The 16068-nt window shown below is 44.8% G+C and overlaps 1 protein-coding gene across 1 annotated transcript in view; it reads left to right on the top strand.

The window, feature by feature from the left end:
• The window catches only part of agap3 (ArfGAP with GTPase domain, ankyrin repeat and PH domain 3), a 375300-nt gene that overhangs the window by 54303 nt on the left and 304929 nt on the right, over positions 1 to 16068 (top strand). The window contains exons 3-4 of the mRNA XM_043687548.2: positions 1954 to 2041; positions 9131 to 9216. Of these exons, the coding sequence (XP_043543483.2) occupies positions 1954 to 2041; positions 9131 to 9216 (174 nt within the window). The remainder of the gene's footprint in view (positions 1 to 1953; positions 2042 to 9130; positions 9217 to 16068) is intronic.

The following is a 16068-nucleotide window of genomic DNA, read 5'->3' on the forward strand; positions in this document are numbered from 1 at the left end:
AGTCCAGCTGTTATTATCTGTTGCCAATCTCAGAAACACTGAGGCCATTGTCCATCACTCACTGTGCAGACTGGGTGAAAGCCAGACTTGTTAATGGCTGCACTTTTAATCTGGAGATACATGTGTCCTGGAAATTTGTTCATGTGAGAATACTGAGTGGACTGATCTGCGTGTCCGCATGGCCCAAGTGTTTGTACAGAGTGCATGAGGTGTCTATATAAATGTGGTTCTGTGATATTAACTCACAGTGTTATTTTTCTGTGATTCAGGCATATTCCATGGAAAGAGGAGGCCAAGATTGATGTCAGGTGATGACAGAGATCTTTCAGTGAAATCTCTCATATAAATCCTGCACTTTCCTGTCTCTACAATAGCCGAACATTGCAGATATATTTGCAGTGGGAACTGTCAGCTGAACACTATGGAATCAAGCTCCCCCTGTTGGCTTCTTGGGAAATAGTTGAAACTTTATTGCTGGAACAGCACAGCAGGTCAGGCAGCATCCAGGGAACAGGAGATTCGACGTTTCGGGCACAGGCCCTTCTTCAGGCCTTCCTGAAGAAGGGCCTGTGCCCGAAACGTCGAATCTCCTGTTCCCTGGATGCTGCCTGACCTGCTGTGCTGTTCCAGCAATAAAGTTTCAACTTTGATCTCCAGCATCTGCAGACCTCACTTTCTCCTTCTTGGGAAATAGCACTAGTTGACAACTGCGCCAGAAAAAAATGTTCACTATCAATACAGCCATTTGAAGTTTAGAGTCAAGAGTGTGTGCTGGAAAAGCACAGTAGGTCAGGCAGCATCTGAGGAGCAGGAAAATCATTCCTGATGAAGGGCTTTTGCCCGAAACGTGATTTACCTGCTCCTCAGATGCTGCCTGACCTGCTGTGCTTTTCCAGCACCACACTCTCGGCTCTAATCTTCAGCATCTGCAATCCTCACTTTCACCTAGTTGATTTTAACCTCACTACGAATCCTCTTCCAAGGATGTCTACCTTGGAGAAGTTCTCCTCCTCTCTCAACAAAGATCTCAGTGAGTCTCTCTCTCACTGCAGCACCCAGATCATCTCCTCTGCCCTGAAGCTCTTCCGTCACGTCCTGAAACAGACTCACTACCACAGCCTCATCTCCTTCCTCAGTACCTGCTTACTGAACCAACTGATCCCAAGCGGACACTGGACCACATTCAGACCAACACAATTTGGAAGCCTCATTCCTGATGAAGGGCTTTTTCCCAAAACATCGATTTTCCTGCTCCTCGGATGCTAGCCTAACCTGCTGTGCTTTTCCAGCACCACACTCTCGACTCTGATCTCCAGCATCTGCAGTCCTCACTTTTGCCTATTTGAAGTTTAGACGCCGTTGTGAATTAGCTAAACATGGCAGCCAATTCATGCATAGCAAATTGACAACAAAAAGCCATGTGGTAAGCGACTAAATAAGCTGTTTGTGCTGGTATGTTTGAGGAGATACATTGACCATGATCTTGGACAAATTTTGTTTCTATTTGTTTATGGGATGTGACTGTCGCTGACTTGGACCATTTATTGCCCATCCCTAGTTGTCCCTTGAAGGTGGTGGGGAGCTGTCTTCATGAACCACTGCAGTCTGTTTGGTATAGCGACACCCACAATGCTGTTAGTAGTGACCCTCTGATTGTGCAGCGCTCCCTCCGTAGTGTACTCAGGCATCCACCTGAATGCTGTATTCAATCCCAGAGTGAGATTGGAATGCAGACTTTCTGAATCAGCTGTGTCTTGATTGCCCTTTACTGCATCGATCTATGGATTAACTTAACTTCTGTAAACAATAACAATGCTTGCATTTGCCAGCATTTCCCACAATCCAGGAAAGTATTTGAATAGGACAGCTGACTGCTTCTTCCACTTTATCGCAAGCTAGCAGGATGTCACTGGGATTCTATCATAACTGAACTCAACATATTTTGTTTGCCAGGGAATCGTGGGGAATCTATCGAGTGGGAAGTCTGCCCTTGTTCACCGGTATTTGACTGGAACCTATGTGCAAGAGGAGTCCCCTGAAGGTATGTTGTCTCTCTTGTATTACCCAGACAAGCTATTGTTGGGTGCTGTATAAAAGGCTGCACCTGTGACTTTCTTTCTAGTTGCTGTGCATATGATAACGATATTGATTGTTTATAGTAAGACCTGGAACCTTAGCATTTAAGGTGGAGATAATGCTTCATCTTGTTACAACTGAAATTGGTGATTTGTTCCTTTGTCTCTAGTCCTACTACTCCACTGATCGCAGCTATATTTAACTGGTTTACTGATTACCTCGAGAGACTTTGTGTCCATTAATGAAGGCAGTATTTGCTGACATTCATCACATGTGCAGGAGAAGGGAAATCTGCTCAGTTATGCAGCTTTGATACTGAAAAGGATGGGGGCCACGAACCTGCAGGCCAACTTTGTGCAGTCCTAAGGGAGTGTCACACTCTCAGGATCAGTGCTGAGGGAGCACTGTTGTGTTGAGGGACAGTACTGACTGAGTGGGCACTGTCAGAGGGCTGGTACTGAGTTTGCATTGCACTATTGCAAGGTCATTAAGGAGGTATGAAGGTTGCCCAAATACGACAAAGATTAGTTTAAAGAAAAGTCTCAGTCGGTATATCAGGAATAAAAGAATGACTAGAGAAAGATTAGGGCCAATCAAGCATAGTAGTGGGAAGTTATGTGTGGAGTCAGAGGGAAAAGCGCTAAATAAATACTTTTCATCAGTATTCACACTAGAAAAAGACAGTGTGGTCAAGGAGAATATTGAGATACAGACTACTAGACTAGAGGGGATTGAGGTGCATAAGGAGGAGGTGTTAGCATTTCTGGAAAGTGTAATAATAGTTAAGTCCCATGGACCGGATGGGATTTATCCTAGGATTCCCTGGGAAGCCAGGGAGGAGATTGCCGAGCCTTTGGCTTTGATCGTTATGTCATCATTGTCTCCAGGAATAGTGCCAGAAAACAGCAAACATTGTACCCTTGTTCAAGAAGGGGAGTAGAGAAAACCTGGAAATTATAGACCTGTGAGCCTTACTTCGGTTGTGGGTAAAATGTTGGAAAAGGTTATAAGAGATAGGATTTATAATCATCTAGAAAGGAATAATTTGATTAAGGATAATCAACATAGTTTTGTGAAGGGTAGTTCGTGCCTCACAAACCTTATTAGTTCTTTGAGAAGGTGACCAAACAGGTGGATGAGGGTAAAGCAGTTGATGTACATGGATTTCAGTAAGGCATTTGATAAAGTTTCTCATGGTAGGCACATAATACGGAGGCATGGGATGGAGGGTGATTTAGCGATTTGGATTGGTGGTGGTTGATTGGAAAAATTCATCTTGGAGTTCAGTTACTAGTGGGGTATTGCAAGGATCTGTTTTGGGTCCACTGTTGTTTGTCATTTATATAAATGACCTGGATGAGGGCGTTGAAGGATAGGTCAGTAAATTTGTGGATGCTACTAAGGTTGGTAAAGTTGTGGATAGTGACAAAGGATGCTGTAGGTTACAGAGGGGCATAGATAAGTTGCAGAGCTGGGCTGAGAGGTGGCAAATGGAGTTTAATATGGAAAAGTGTGAGCTGATTTTCTTTGGAAGGAGTAACAGGAATGCAGAGCACTGGGCTAATGGTAAGATTCTTTGCAGCGTAGATGAACAGAGAGATCTCGGTATCCAGGTACATAAATCCTTGAAAGTTGTCACCCAGGTTAATAGGGTTGTTAAGAAGGCATACAGTGTGTTACCTTTTATTGCTAGAGGGATTGAGATTCGGTACCATGAGATCATGCTGCATCTGTACAAAAGTGTGACGTGGCCACATTTGGAGTATTGTGTACAGTTCTGTTCACTGCATTATAGGAAGGATGTGGAAGTTTTGGAAAAGGTTCAGAGGAGATTTAAAGGATATTGCCTGGTATGGAGGGCAGGTCTTACTGAGGAACATGAGGCTGTTTTCGTTAGAGAGAAGAAGGTTAAGAGGAGACTTAATAGAGACATATATGATAATAAAGGCATATATGATAATAGAGGGTTGGATAGGTCGGACAGTGAGAGCCTTTTCCCTTGGATGGTGATGGCTAGCATGAGGGGACATAGCTTTAAATTGAGGGGTTATAGATATAGAGGTGGTTTCTTTACTCAGAGTCGTAGGGGCGTAGAATGCACTGCTTGCAACAGTAGTAGACTCGCCAACTTTAAGGGCATTTAAATAGTCATTGTTTAGGCATATGAGCGAGAATGAAATAGTTTAGGTTAGATAGGCTTCAGATTGGTTCCACAGTTTGGCGCAACATCAAGGGCCGAAGGGCCTGTAACTGCGCTGTCATGTTCTATGTTCTAGGTTGTGAATCTTTGGAATTCTGTCCCCGCGGAATTAGTGGAAGCAGAGTCTATAAGTATTTTTATGACAGGAGTAGGTAGATTCTTCTTAGTGAGATGAGTGTTGTCAAGATGGGCAGGAATATGGATTTGAGGTTACAACCAGATTAACCATGATCTTAGAGTCATAGGTCATAGGGATGTACAGCATGGAAACAGACCCTTCGGTCCAACCCGTCCATGCTGACCAGTTATCCTAACCTGATCTAGTCCCACCTGCCAGCACCCGGCCCATATCTCTCCAAACCTTTCCTATTCACATACCCAACCAAATGCATTTAAATGTTGCAATTGTACCAGCCTCCACCACTTCCTCTGGCAGCTCATTCCATATACGTATCACCCTCTCTGTGAAAAAGTTGCCCCTTAGGTCCCTTTTATATCTTTCCCCTCTCACCATAAACCTATGCCCTCTCGTTCTGGACTCCCCGATGCCAGGTAAAAGACTTTGTCTAATTATCCTATCCATGTCCCTCATAATTTTGTAAACCTCTATAAGGTCATCCCTCAGCCTCCGAAGCTCCAGGGAAAACAGCCCCAGCCTATTCAGCCTCTCCCCATAGCTCAAATCCCCCAACCCTGGCAACATCCTTGTAATTCTTTTCTGAACCCTTTCAAGTTTCACAACATCTTTCCGATAGGAAGGAGACCAGAATTGCACGCAATATTCCAACAGTGGCCTAACCAATGTACAGCCGCAATATTACCTCCAAACTCATGTACTCAATACTCTGACCAATAAAGGAAAGCATACCAAATGCCTTCTTCACTATCCTATCTACCTGTGACTCCACTTTCAAGGAGCTATGAACCTGCACTCCAACGTCTCTGTTCAGCAATATTCCCCAGGACCTTACCATTATGTGTATAATTCCTGCTAAGATTTGCTTTCCCAAAATGCAGCACATCACGTTTATCTGAATTAAACTCCATCTGCCACTTCTCGGCTCATTGGATGGTTGAGCACATTTGAGGGGCTGAGTGACACTTTGCTGCTCCATGTTTGTGTGTTCATATCTAATGTAGCCTTCTCTAAATCTGGAGAATTCATGAACCATTTCTTTTCAGGACCTAGGATGAAGTCCATGAGGACCCAGGTATTTGTCAGCTCCAGCAATTTATTCAGTATTTCTTTTGTGATGACTGTAACTTTGATTTCCTGCGACCCTCCATTTTCTGATTTACTTACTTCTGTGATGTTACTTATACCCTCTGTTCACTTGTTTTCCATTATTAATTCCCCAGACTTACTCACATCCACTCACTTAACTCTTTATTTTAAATATCTGTCAAACTTTTACCATGTTTTTATTTTTCGAGCCATCTTCTCCCAATTCTTTAAATGTCCCTCCTTATTAACCTATTGCTCATTCTTTCTGTTTTTTGTATTCTGTCCAGTCTGTTAACCTGTTACCCATCTTTGTGCACTTATATTTTTTTTTAACTTGATATACCTTAAATGTTTTTAGTTAGCCATAGATGGTTGCTACTCATCATGGAATATTTCTTCCTCTTAGATGATGTCTATTCAGTTTATTCTGAAGTATCTCCTTAAATTCTGCCACTGACCTGTCCTTTACCTTATTTTGCCAATTCACTTTAGCCAGCTCTTCTTCCATGCTCTCACAGTTGACATGATTTAAATTTGAAGCTACATTCAGAAACTTACCTTGGGATCAAATGTACAAATTGCAAGATTCTCGTTTAAATTCAGACTGTTTGCCAGAGAGGAATTTGTGTTGGTGGCATGTTTAGAATAAGCAATCTGAGAATTGAATAGCAGTAATAGTACACTCTTGAAAATTATTTTTATAGTCACTCATGGAGTGTATGTATAGCTGGCTATAGTATCATTATTGACCATCCCCAGATGTACTCATTGAGTGGTTTACTAGGTTATTTGAGAGGGCATTTAAGGATCAATAACATTGCTATGTGATTGAAGTCACATGTATGCCAGACTGGGTAAGAATGGCAGATTTCCTTAAAGGACATCAGTGACCCAGATTTTTTTTTTATAACCAGCGCCAGTAGCTATATCACTGCCATTAGACGAACTTTTCATTCCAGATTCGAGTGAATTGAAATTTCACCATCTGTGACGTTGGGCTTGAACCTGTGCCCCAGAACATGAGTCCAATAATTGCACCATTATACCACTGACTATAAGCTGTAAGAGCAGAAGCAAGTTAATCAGCCCATGCAATTCAGGGAGATTATTGGCAAATCTGATTATCCTCAACTCCACCTTCCTACCTCCCCCCCCCCCCCCATCACTTTTGATTCCCTTACCGATTAAAAATCTGCCCATCTCAGCTTTGAATATACTTGATGACACCGCCTCCATAGTCTTCCACATAAGGAATTACAAAGATTCTCTACCCTCTGGAGGAAGGAAATCCTCCTCATCTTCCCTTACTCCGAGATTATTACTGTCTGGTCCAAGGCTCTCCCCAGAAAGGGAAGCAATATCCCGTGCATCTAAATTGTCAAGCCCCTGTTGAATCTTGCATGCTTCAACAAGGTTGCCTCTTGTTCTTCTAAACTCCGACAAGTACAGATCCAGCCTATTCAACCTCTCCACTTAAGACAGTACCTTCAGACCTGGGATCAACCTAGTGAACCTTCTCCAGACTGCATCCATTGTCACCCGCTCGAATCTTTCCTTAACTAAGGGGGCGCAGTATTCCAGATGTGATCCAGCCGGTGCCTTGTGCAGTTTTAGCAAGACTTCCCTACTTTTATACTCAACTCCCTTAGTGGAATTGAAAATGTGTTGCTGGAAAAGCGCAGCAGGTCAGGCAGCATCCAAGGAACAGGAGAATCGACGTTTCGGGCATAAGCCCTTCTTCAGGAATGAGAAAAGTGCGGCCCTCACTTTCTCCTTCCTTAGTGGAATGTCTACAAGATGGTTTTTTGGGAGCAACTTGTGGTAGAGCTCACTGGGAACAAGCAATTCTGGATTTAGTGATGTGTAATGAGGCAGATTTGATCAGGGAACTGAAGCTGCAGGAACCCATAGGGGGCAGTGACCACACATGATGGAGTTTACCCTGCAGTTTGTGAGGGAGAAGATTCAAGCGGATCTCATGATAATAACAATTCGGTAAAGGTAACTACAAAGACAAGAGGGACGAGTCTTTACATGCCTCCAACCTTATAGGATGAAATGCCATTTCAAAAAGCTGTGATACAAAACAAAACACAAGACTTATATCCATTCACCTTCCTCCCACTTTATACAACCTTGTATAATCTTAGCATTCCTTAAACCTTTAAGTTATTCCATCGTTTTATACTCAAGACAATGCATCTGCAATTACACTGTATTTTCTAGCAGAATAACCTTTATAATAAATTGAAGCAAAAATCCATCGGAATAGAATTGCATTAAACTTTTAAATGAATGCCAGTGCATTATAATGAGTGTAAATTAATGTTTCCTATTAACATGTCAAAGGTGGCTTCAAAGTGTTGAAGAGACAATAGTATTCTCAGAACCTCTTTGCCGACTGTACAGTACTTCCTCTGATACTGGTATCGGAGGACGTATTCCACTGGCTTCTCTACTCCCGATTTATCATCCTATAACAAGACTGCACCTATTCCCATCTTTAATATTAGCCTCATTCTATCAGTCTGGAAAAATCAGGGGCAGCCAGCACCCCTGTATGTTTGTTACAGGATGATGAACTCTGTCTCAATTATATTTGTTTTCCGAGCTTTGCCAGCAACCTTTGCTTTAAAGATTGTCTTATGACTAAACAGGCAACTCTGCCACCCGTAGGAAATTCTTTGCTGTTACCCATGCTATTTCCTAAATTCACTGCTGAACCTGTCACTTTCCTTTGCCTGTTTATGTACTAATACCATACCCAAAACATTATTGCCTCTGTATCAAAATTGAGCCCCAAAATCTGTCACGTCTCACTGGGGTCATTTGCTTCACTATACTGGGGAGTCATCACAGAAGTTAAATATTGTAATCAAACTATGTAAAATTTTGCAATATACCCATCATTCAGGAGTGTGTCAGGCTGTATAGAGCTTCCAAGAAGTATACCTGCATGTGCAGACTATTCCCAGGAGCATGTGCGCCTTGTGAGAGATGGTCTGTGAAGGCTATTTCTGTGAGCAGGTTGGTCTGTGCAGGGTATTCCCAGGGGTGGGTTGGTGGTGTACAGAATATTCTCGGACCTTGCATCTATAAAAATTGGCCAGAGTCTTGTGGACATGCCGAACTTCCACAGCCTCCTGAGAAAGTAGTGGCATTGTTGGTCTATGCAGAGTATTCCTGGAAGCATGTCGGTCTGTGCAGGATATTCCCGGGAGTGTGTCAGTCTGTGCAGAGTATTCCTGGAAGCATGTTGGTTTGTGCAGAGTATTCCCAGTTTTGAGTTAGTCTGTGTTAGGGTTTCCTTGGAGTGTGTTTGTCTGTGCAGAGTATTCCTGGGAGCATGTTGGTCTGTGTAGAGATTTTCCGAGAATGAGTCAATATTTGTAGAATATTCCTTAGGAGTCTTGCAGACTACAGCACTGTGGCTGAGGGTTATCTAAGCATGAAACTCCTTTCAAGAGCAGTTTGAGAGGGGCAACAAATGCCGGCTCATGCTAGCAGCATGCACAACCCATGAAAGAATAAAAGTCCTGAAGTGGGACTTGAATTACCAAACTTCTGACTGAGAGGAATGCATACTAGCCACTGAACCACAGCCTTGAGTAGTGTTTTTTATATTACAGGTGGCCGTTTTAAGAAGGAGATTGTAGTTGATGGACAGAGCTATCTCCTGCTTATCCGGGATGAGGGAGGACCTCCGGAAGTGCAGGTAAGCAATGGCACTCCAGCCACTGAGCTCCACAACATGACTCAAGGTTTCCAGTCACAGCCAGCTGTACACTCACCAGCATCTCCCAGATCATGTCTGCTCCCATAGAGGTGAGCTGTTCAGCACTGGACCCTGGGTGTAAATGCTGCAAAATTATGTACTTGAGCTCTCTGTTTTATGTTTCTTTGAAAAGAAGGCATCTGGTTTTGATAGAGCAGAAAACATTTCCTACTGATGATGGGCTCAGTAACTAGAAGTTATAGTTTTCAAATCAATGGAGAAAGATTGAAAGGGCAGCTGAAGAGAAATCTTGCCACTTGGAGAGTTTCTGGGATCTGGAAACTGATCCCATCAACAAGTTTAAAAGTGAGTTGGAAAGGACCTGAGGATGATGAACTTGCAGTGTCATGGTCAAATAACAGGGTTAGAGGATTAACAAGCCTGCTCTTTCAAAGAGGAGCACAGGAGGCCGAATGTCCATGTCAGTATTTTCTCTTGACAGTGCAGTACTCCTGTGTGAGTATGTTCTTACAGTGCAGCATCTCCTTGGTGCTCCTTTTGAGCACAGCCTCGATTCTGTGCATCGGATGTTGAGGTTAGTTTGCAGTTTTGTACTATTTAATCAGAGATGAGCATGTTGCCAATTGCACGACAACTGAGTCAAGATGTGTGGAGGATATGGATGGCTGGCCTTTGGATTATCACCAGACTTGCCAGCAATTTACCCAAAGTTAAATGGCTCAATTGATAATTAATGAGCATTTTCAAGGATGGGGGGATCATATGGGCGGGAAGTATAGTCATGGTAATGTCACTGGATAAGTAATCCAGAATTGAGAGTGTGTTGCTGGGAAAAGCACAGCAGGTCAGGCAGCATCCGAGGAGCAGGAGAATCGATGTTTCAGGCATAAGCCCTTCATCAGGAATGAAGCTTGTGGCCAGGACTGAGAGATAAATGGGAGGGGGCTGGAAGGAGAAGTTGTTGAGGGTGAGGACCGGTTCAGCCAGGCGGATGAGGGTGTCAGTGAAAGGGTTCTTGTTGAGATGGCGTAAGATGAAGAACCATCAAACCACTATATCCCAAAGACCTCACCTCCCATCACCAATTCATCATCCCCCAGAGACCTCACCTCCCATCACCAAACCATCATCCCCCAGAGACCTTACCTCCCATCACCAAACCATCATCTTGCAGAGACCTCACCTCCCATCACAAAACGATCATCTCGCAGACCATCCACAACTTCATCACCTCTCATCCGCCTGGCTGAACTGGTCCTCACCCTCAACAACTTCTCCTTCCAAACTTCCCACTTCCTCCAAACCAAAGGGGCAGTCATGGGATCCAGCTATACCTGTCTGTTTGTCGGATATGTGGAACAGTCCATCTTCTGCAGCTACACCGGTACCACCTCCCATCTGTTCTTCTGCTACATCGACGGCAGTACCGGCCCGACCTCGTGCGCCCATGAGGAGGTTGTGCAGTTCACCAACTTTACCAACACCTTCCGCCCCCACCTCAAATTCACCTAGACCCATTTTGGACACCTCCCTCCCCTTCCTGGACCTCTCCACCACCGTCTCCGGTGACCGACTAACCACAGACATCTACTACAAGCCCACTAACTCCCACCGCTACCTGGATAACACTTCCTCCCAGCCTACCTCCTGTAAAAATGCTGTCTCTTATTCCCAATTCCTCCGCCTCAACTGCATCTGTTCCCAGGATGACCAGTTCTACCTCAGAAAGTCCCAGATGGCCGCCTCCTTCCATTCCCTTCCCACGTTGTAGATTGTGGTCTCCTCCACTTCACACAACACTGCCCTTGAACTCCATCCCTCCCAACCCAACAAGGACAGAACCTGCCCTGGTCTTCGCCTTCCACCCCACCAACTTCCCCTACAATGCATCATCTTCCTCCACTTCCGCCACCTCCAAACAGATCCCACCAACAAAGATATATTTCCCTCCCTAACACTATCAGCATTCCGGAGAGACCATTTTCTCTGTGACTCCCTCGCTAAGTCCATGCCACCCACCAGCCCTCACCCCAATCCTGGCACCTTTCCCTGCCACTGCAGGAAGTGCAAAACCTGTACCCACACCACTCCCCTCACCGCTGTCCAAGGCCCCAAGGGATCCTTCCACATCTGTCAGAAATTTACCCGTACCTCTACCAATGTTACCTACTGCATCCGTTGCACCCGGTGTGATCTCCTCCACATCAGGGAGACAGGACACCTTCCTGCAGATCATTTCAGAGAGTATCTGTGGGACACCTGCACCCACCAACCCCACCGCCCCGTGGCTGAACACTTCAACTCCCTCTCCCACTCCATCGAGGACATGCAGGTCCTGGGCCTCCTCCACCACCAAACGTCGGTTCTTCTCCTCCTCACATACTGCCTGACCTGCTGAGCTTTCCTAGGAACACACTCTCGACTCTGATCTCCAGCATCTGCAGTCCTCACTTCCTCCTAAGGAATCCAGTGACGCAGTTGATGCCCTGGGAACCTAGGCTCGAAATGCACCATGACGGTTGGTGAAATTTGAATTCAAATTTTTTTTAAAAATCTGGAATTAACCATTTTAATGATGACCATGTAACCATTGTCAATTGTCGTAAGGGAAGGAACTCTGCCGTCCTTATTTGGTCTGGCCTAAATATGACTCCAGGCCCACAACAATGTGGCTGACTCTGAGCTGCCCTCTGAAATGGTTTGACAAGGCATTCAGGTGTATCAAACTGCTACAAAGTTAGGCCACCTTTGGAATACTGCATGCAATTCTGGTCTCCTTCCTATTGGAAGGATGTTGTGAAACTTGAAAGGGTTCAGAAAAAATTTACAAGGATGTTGCCAGGGTTGGAGAATTTAAGCTATAGGGAGAGGTTGAACAGGCTGGGGCTGTTTTCCCTGGAGCATCGGAGGCTAAGGGGTGACCTCATAGAGGTTTATAAAATCATGAAGTATATTGATAGGGTAAATAGACAAGGTCTTTTCCCTATGGTGGGGGAGTCCAGAACTAGAAGGCATAGGGTTAGTATGAGAGGGAAAAAGTATAAAAGAGACCTAAGAGGCAATCTTTAGAACATAGAACAATACAGTGCAGATCAGGCCCTTCAGCCCTCTATGTTGTGCTGACCTGTGAACTAATCTAAGCTCATCCCCTACAATATCCCATCATAGCCATGTGCTCATCCAAGGATCGTTTAAATCTCCCTAATGTGGCTGAGTTAACTCCATTGGCAGGCAGGGTATTCCACGCTCTTACCACTCTCTGAGTAAAGAACCTGCCTCTGACATCTGTCTTAAATCTATCACCCCTCAATTTGTAGTTATGCCTCCTCGTACAAGTTGACATCATCATCCTAGGAAAAAGACTTTCACTGTCTACCCTATCTAATCCTCTGATCATCTTGTATGTCTCTATCAAATCCCCTCTTAACCTTCTTCTTTCCAATGAGAACAGACCCAAGTCTCTCAGCCTTTCCTCATAAGACCTTCCCTCCAGACCAGGCAAATCTTGGTAAATCTTCTCTGCACCTTTTCCAATGCTTCCACATCCTTCCTGTAATAGGGCGACAAGAACTGTACGCAATATTCCAAGTGTGGCTGCAGTGGCGTTTTGTATAGTTACAGCATGATACTGCGGTTCCGGAACTCGATTCCTCTACCAATAAAACCTAACACACCGTATGCCTTCTTAACAGCACTATCAACCTGGGTGGCAACTTTCAGGCATCTATGTACATGGACTCCAAGATCCCTCTGCACATCCAGACTACCAAGAATCTTTCCATTGACCCAGTACTCTGCCTTCCTGTTATTCTTCCCAAAGTGCATCACCTCACATTTAGCTGCATTGAGCTCCATTTGGCACTTGTCAGCCCAATTTCTGCAGTTTATCCAAGTCCCCCTGCAACCTGCAACATGCTTCCACACTGTCCACCACTCCACCGACTTTAGTGTCTTATGCAAATTTACTAATCCATCCACCTATGCCTGCGTCCAAGTCGTTCATAAAAATGCTGTGGTTCTGTTCGCCGAGCTGGAAGTTTTTGTTGCGAATGTTTCGTCCCCTGGCTATGCGACATCATCAGTGCTTAGGAGCCTCCTGGGAAGCGCTTGTTTGGGTTGGTTGGTCCAGGTGTCCCAGAGGTGTTCTCTGAAACGTTCCTCTGGGACACCCGGACCAACCAACCCAACCACCCCGTGGCTCAACACTTCAACTCTCCCTCCCACTCCACCAAGGACATGCAGGTCCTTGGACTCCTCCATCGCCAGACCATAGCAACACGATGGCTGGAGGAAGAGCGCCTCATCTTCCGCCTAGGAACCCTCCAACCACAAGGGATGAACTCAGATTTCTCCAGTTTCCTCATTTCCCCTCCCCCTACCTTGTCTCAGTCCCAACCCTCGAACTCAGCACCACCTTCCTAACCTGCAATCTTCTTCCTGACCTCTCCGCCCCCACCCCCACTCCGGCCTATCACCCTCACCTTAACCTCCTTCCACCAATCGCATTTCCAACGCCCCTCCTCCCTACCTTTTATCTTAGCCTGCTTGGCACACTTTCCTCATTCCTGAAGAAGGGCTCATGCCCGAAACGTCGATTCTCCTGCTCCTTGGATGCTGCCTGACCTGCTGCGCTTTTCCAGCAACACATTTTCAGCTATTTTCCATCAATCACCACTCTTTGCCTTCTTACAGAAAGCTAATTTCTAATCCAAACTGCTAAATCACCCTCAATCTCATGCCTCTGCATTTTCTCCAACTGCCTACCATGTAGAACCTTATCAAAGGCTTTACTGAAGTCCATGTACACCACGTCAACTGCCCTACCCTCATCCACGTGCTTGATCACCTTCTCAAAAAAGTCAGTGAGGTTTGTGAGACATGACCTGCCCTTGAGGAGAAAGTGAGGTCTGCAGATGCTGGAGATCAAAGTTGAAACTTTATTGCTGGAACAGCACAGCAGGTCAGGCAGCATCCAGGGAACAGGAGATTCGACGTTTCGGGCACAGGCCCTTCTTCAGGAATCTGCCCTTGACAAAACCATGTTGACTCTCTGCAATCAAATTGTTGCTTGCTAGATGATTATAAATCCTATATCTTATAATCCTTTCCAAAACCTTTCCTACAACAGACGTAAGGCTCACTAGTCAATAAGTGTCATTAGTGTCCCATCCAAGTACATCTACAGGAGGTGCACCCAACTCTCGCTCCTCCAAGACCATGTTAGGAAACTGAAGCAGGAGCTGGATGAACTTCGGATCATTCGGGAGGCAGAGGCTGTGTTAGATAAGAGTTACAGGGAAGCAGATACTCCTAGGCACGAAGAAAGTTGGGTAAATGTTTAAAGGGGAAAAAACAGTCAGTGGAGGGAGTCCCCTGCGGTCGTTCCCCTGAAAAACAAGTATACCGTTTTGGATACTGTTGGTGGGATGACTTACCAGGGATATGCAGTGGGGTACAGGTCTCCGGCGCAGAGTCTGTCCCTGTTGCACAGCAGGGAAGGAGGGAAAGGAGAGTGTTAGTCACTGGGGACTCAGTAGTTAGAGGGTTGGATAGAAGGTTTGTTGGGAATGAACGAGACTCACGGTTGGTGTGTTGCCTCCCAGGTGCTATTCCTTTTCATACAGAGGGTGGTGTGTGCATGGAATGAGCTGCCAGAGGATGTGGTGGAGGCTGGTACAATTACAACATTTAAAAGGCATCTGGATGGTATATGAATAAGAAGAATTTGGAGGGATATGGGCCGTTGGGAATATCTGGTCGGCATGGACAAGTTAGACCAAAGGGTCTGTTTCCATTTTGTACATCTGTATGACTCTGACTCTAAAATAAATGAAACTGGACAGGTTAGCTGGAATCAACCTAGGCACTGGAAATAGCAACAGTAAACTCAGCCCTCTCAACCTCTGCAAAATCCTCCTTACTAACATCTGGAGGCTAATATCAAAACTGGGAGAGCTGTTGCACAGACTGGTCAAACAACAGTCTGGCATAGTGATGCTCATGAAATCATATCTTACCAATAATGTCCCAGGCACCATCATCACCATCCCTAGATGTGTCCTGTCTCACTCACAGGACAGACCCAGCACATGTTGAAGAGCAGTAGCTTCCAGTTAGGAGGGACTTGCCTTGGGAGTCCTAAACATTGTCTTTGAAACCCATGATGTCTCACTGCATCAGGTTAAACACAGACAAGGAAATTTCCTTTTGGTTATCGGGTACCACTGTGCCTCAGCTAGTAGATCCTTGTTTCTGTAGTGTATCTGAGAAATTACTTGTGCCTTCTTCTGTGAAGGTGAGTGGATGAAGTTTAGTGCAGGAAAGGATGACGTTTTGGTTGGATAATTGAGGAGAAACAAAGTCCTCTTTGCTCAGGTGCCCTTTGAGAATTATATCCTTAATTTTATTATTTGACAGTGCAGCACTCCATCTTAAATACATTCCATAGTATTTTTTAGATTCAGAAAACTGTTACAAAAGCATGTGGGGTCCTGGATTTTATAAATTGAGTCATAGAGTATAAAATCAAGGAAGTTGTAATAAACCTTTAACTGCAATTGGCTGAGTGACAGGAGATGGATGTTTTTCAGGCTGAAGGAAGGTTTGTAGTGGAGTTCCCTCAGGGTCATTGTTGGGAACCTTACTTCTCCTACTGTAAATTTAATTATCTAGATCTTGGTATACATGGTATTATTTCAAAATTTGTGGATGATTCAAAATAAGGACACATTGTAAACTGTGGGGAGGTTAGTATCCAATTTCCAAAGGACATAGTCAAATTGGTGGAATAGGCAGATACATCACAAGTGAAGTTCAATGTGGAGAAATGTG

This window comes from Chiloscyllium plagiosum, unplaced genomic scaffold (genome assembly GCF_037043375.1).
Source record: "Chiloscyllium plagiosum isolate Xiang-an unplaced genomic scaffold, Cpla_swu_hap1 HiC_scaffold_4, whole genome shotgun sequence".
Lineage (NCBI taxonomy): Eukaryota > Metazoa > Chordata > Chondrichthyes > Orectolobiformes > Hemiscylliidae > Chiloscyllium > Chiloscyllium plagiosum.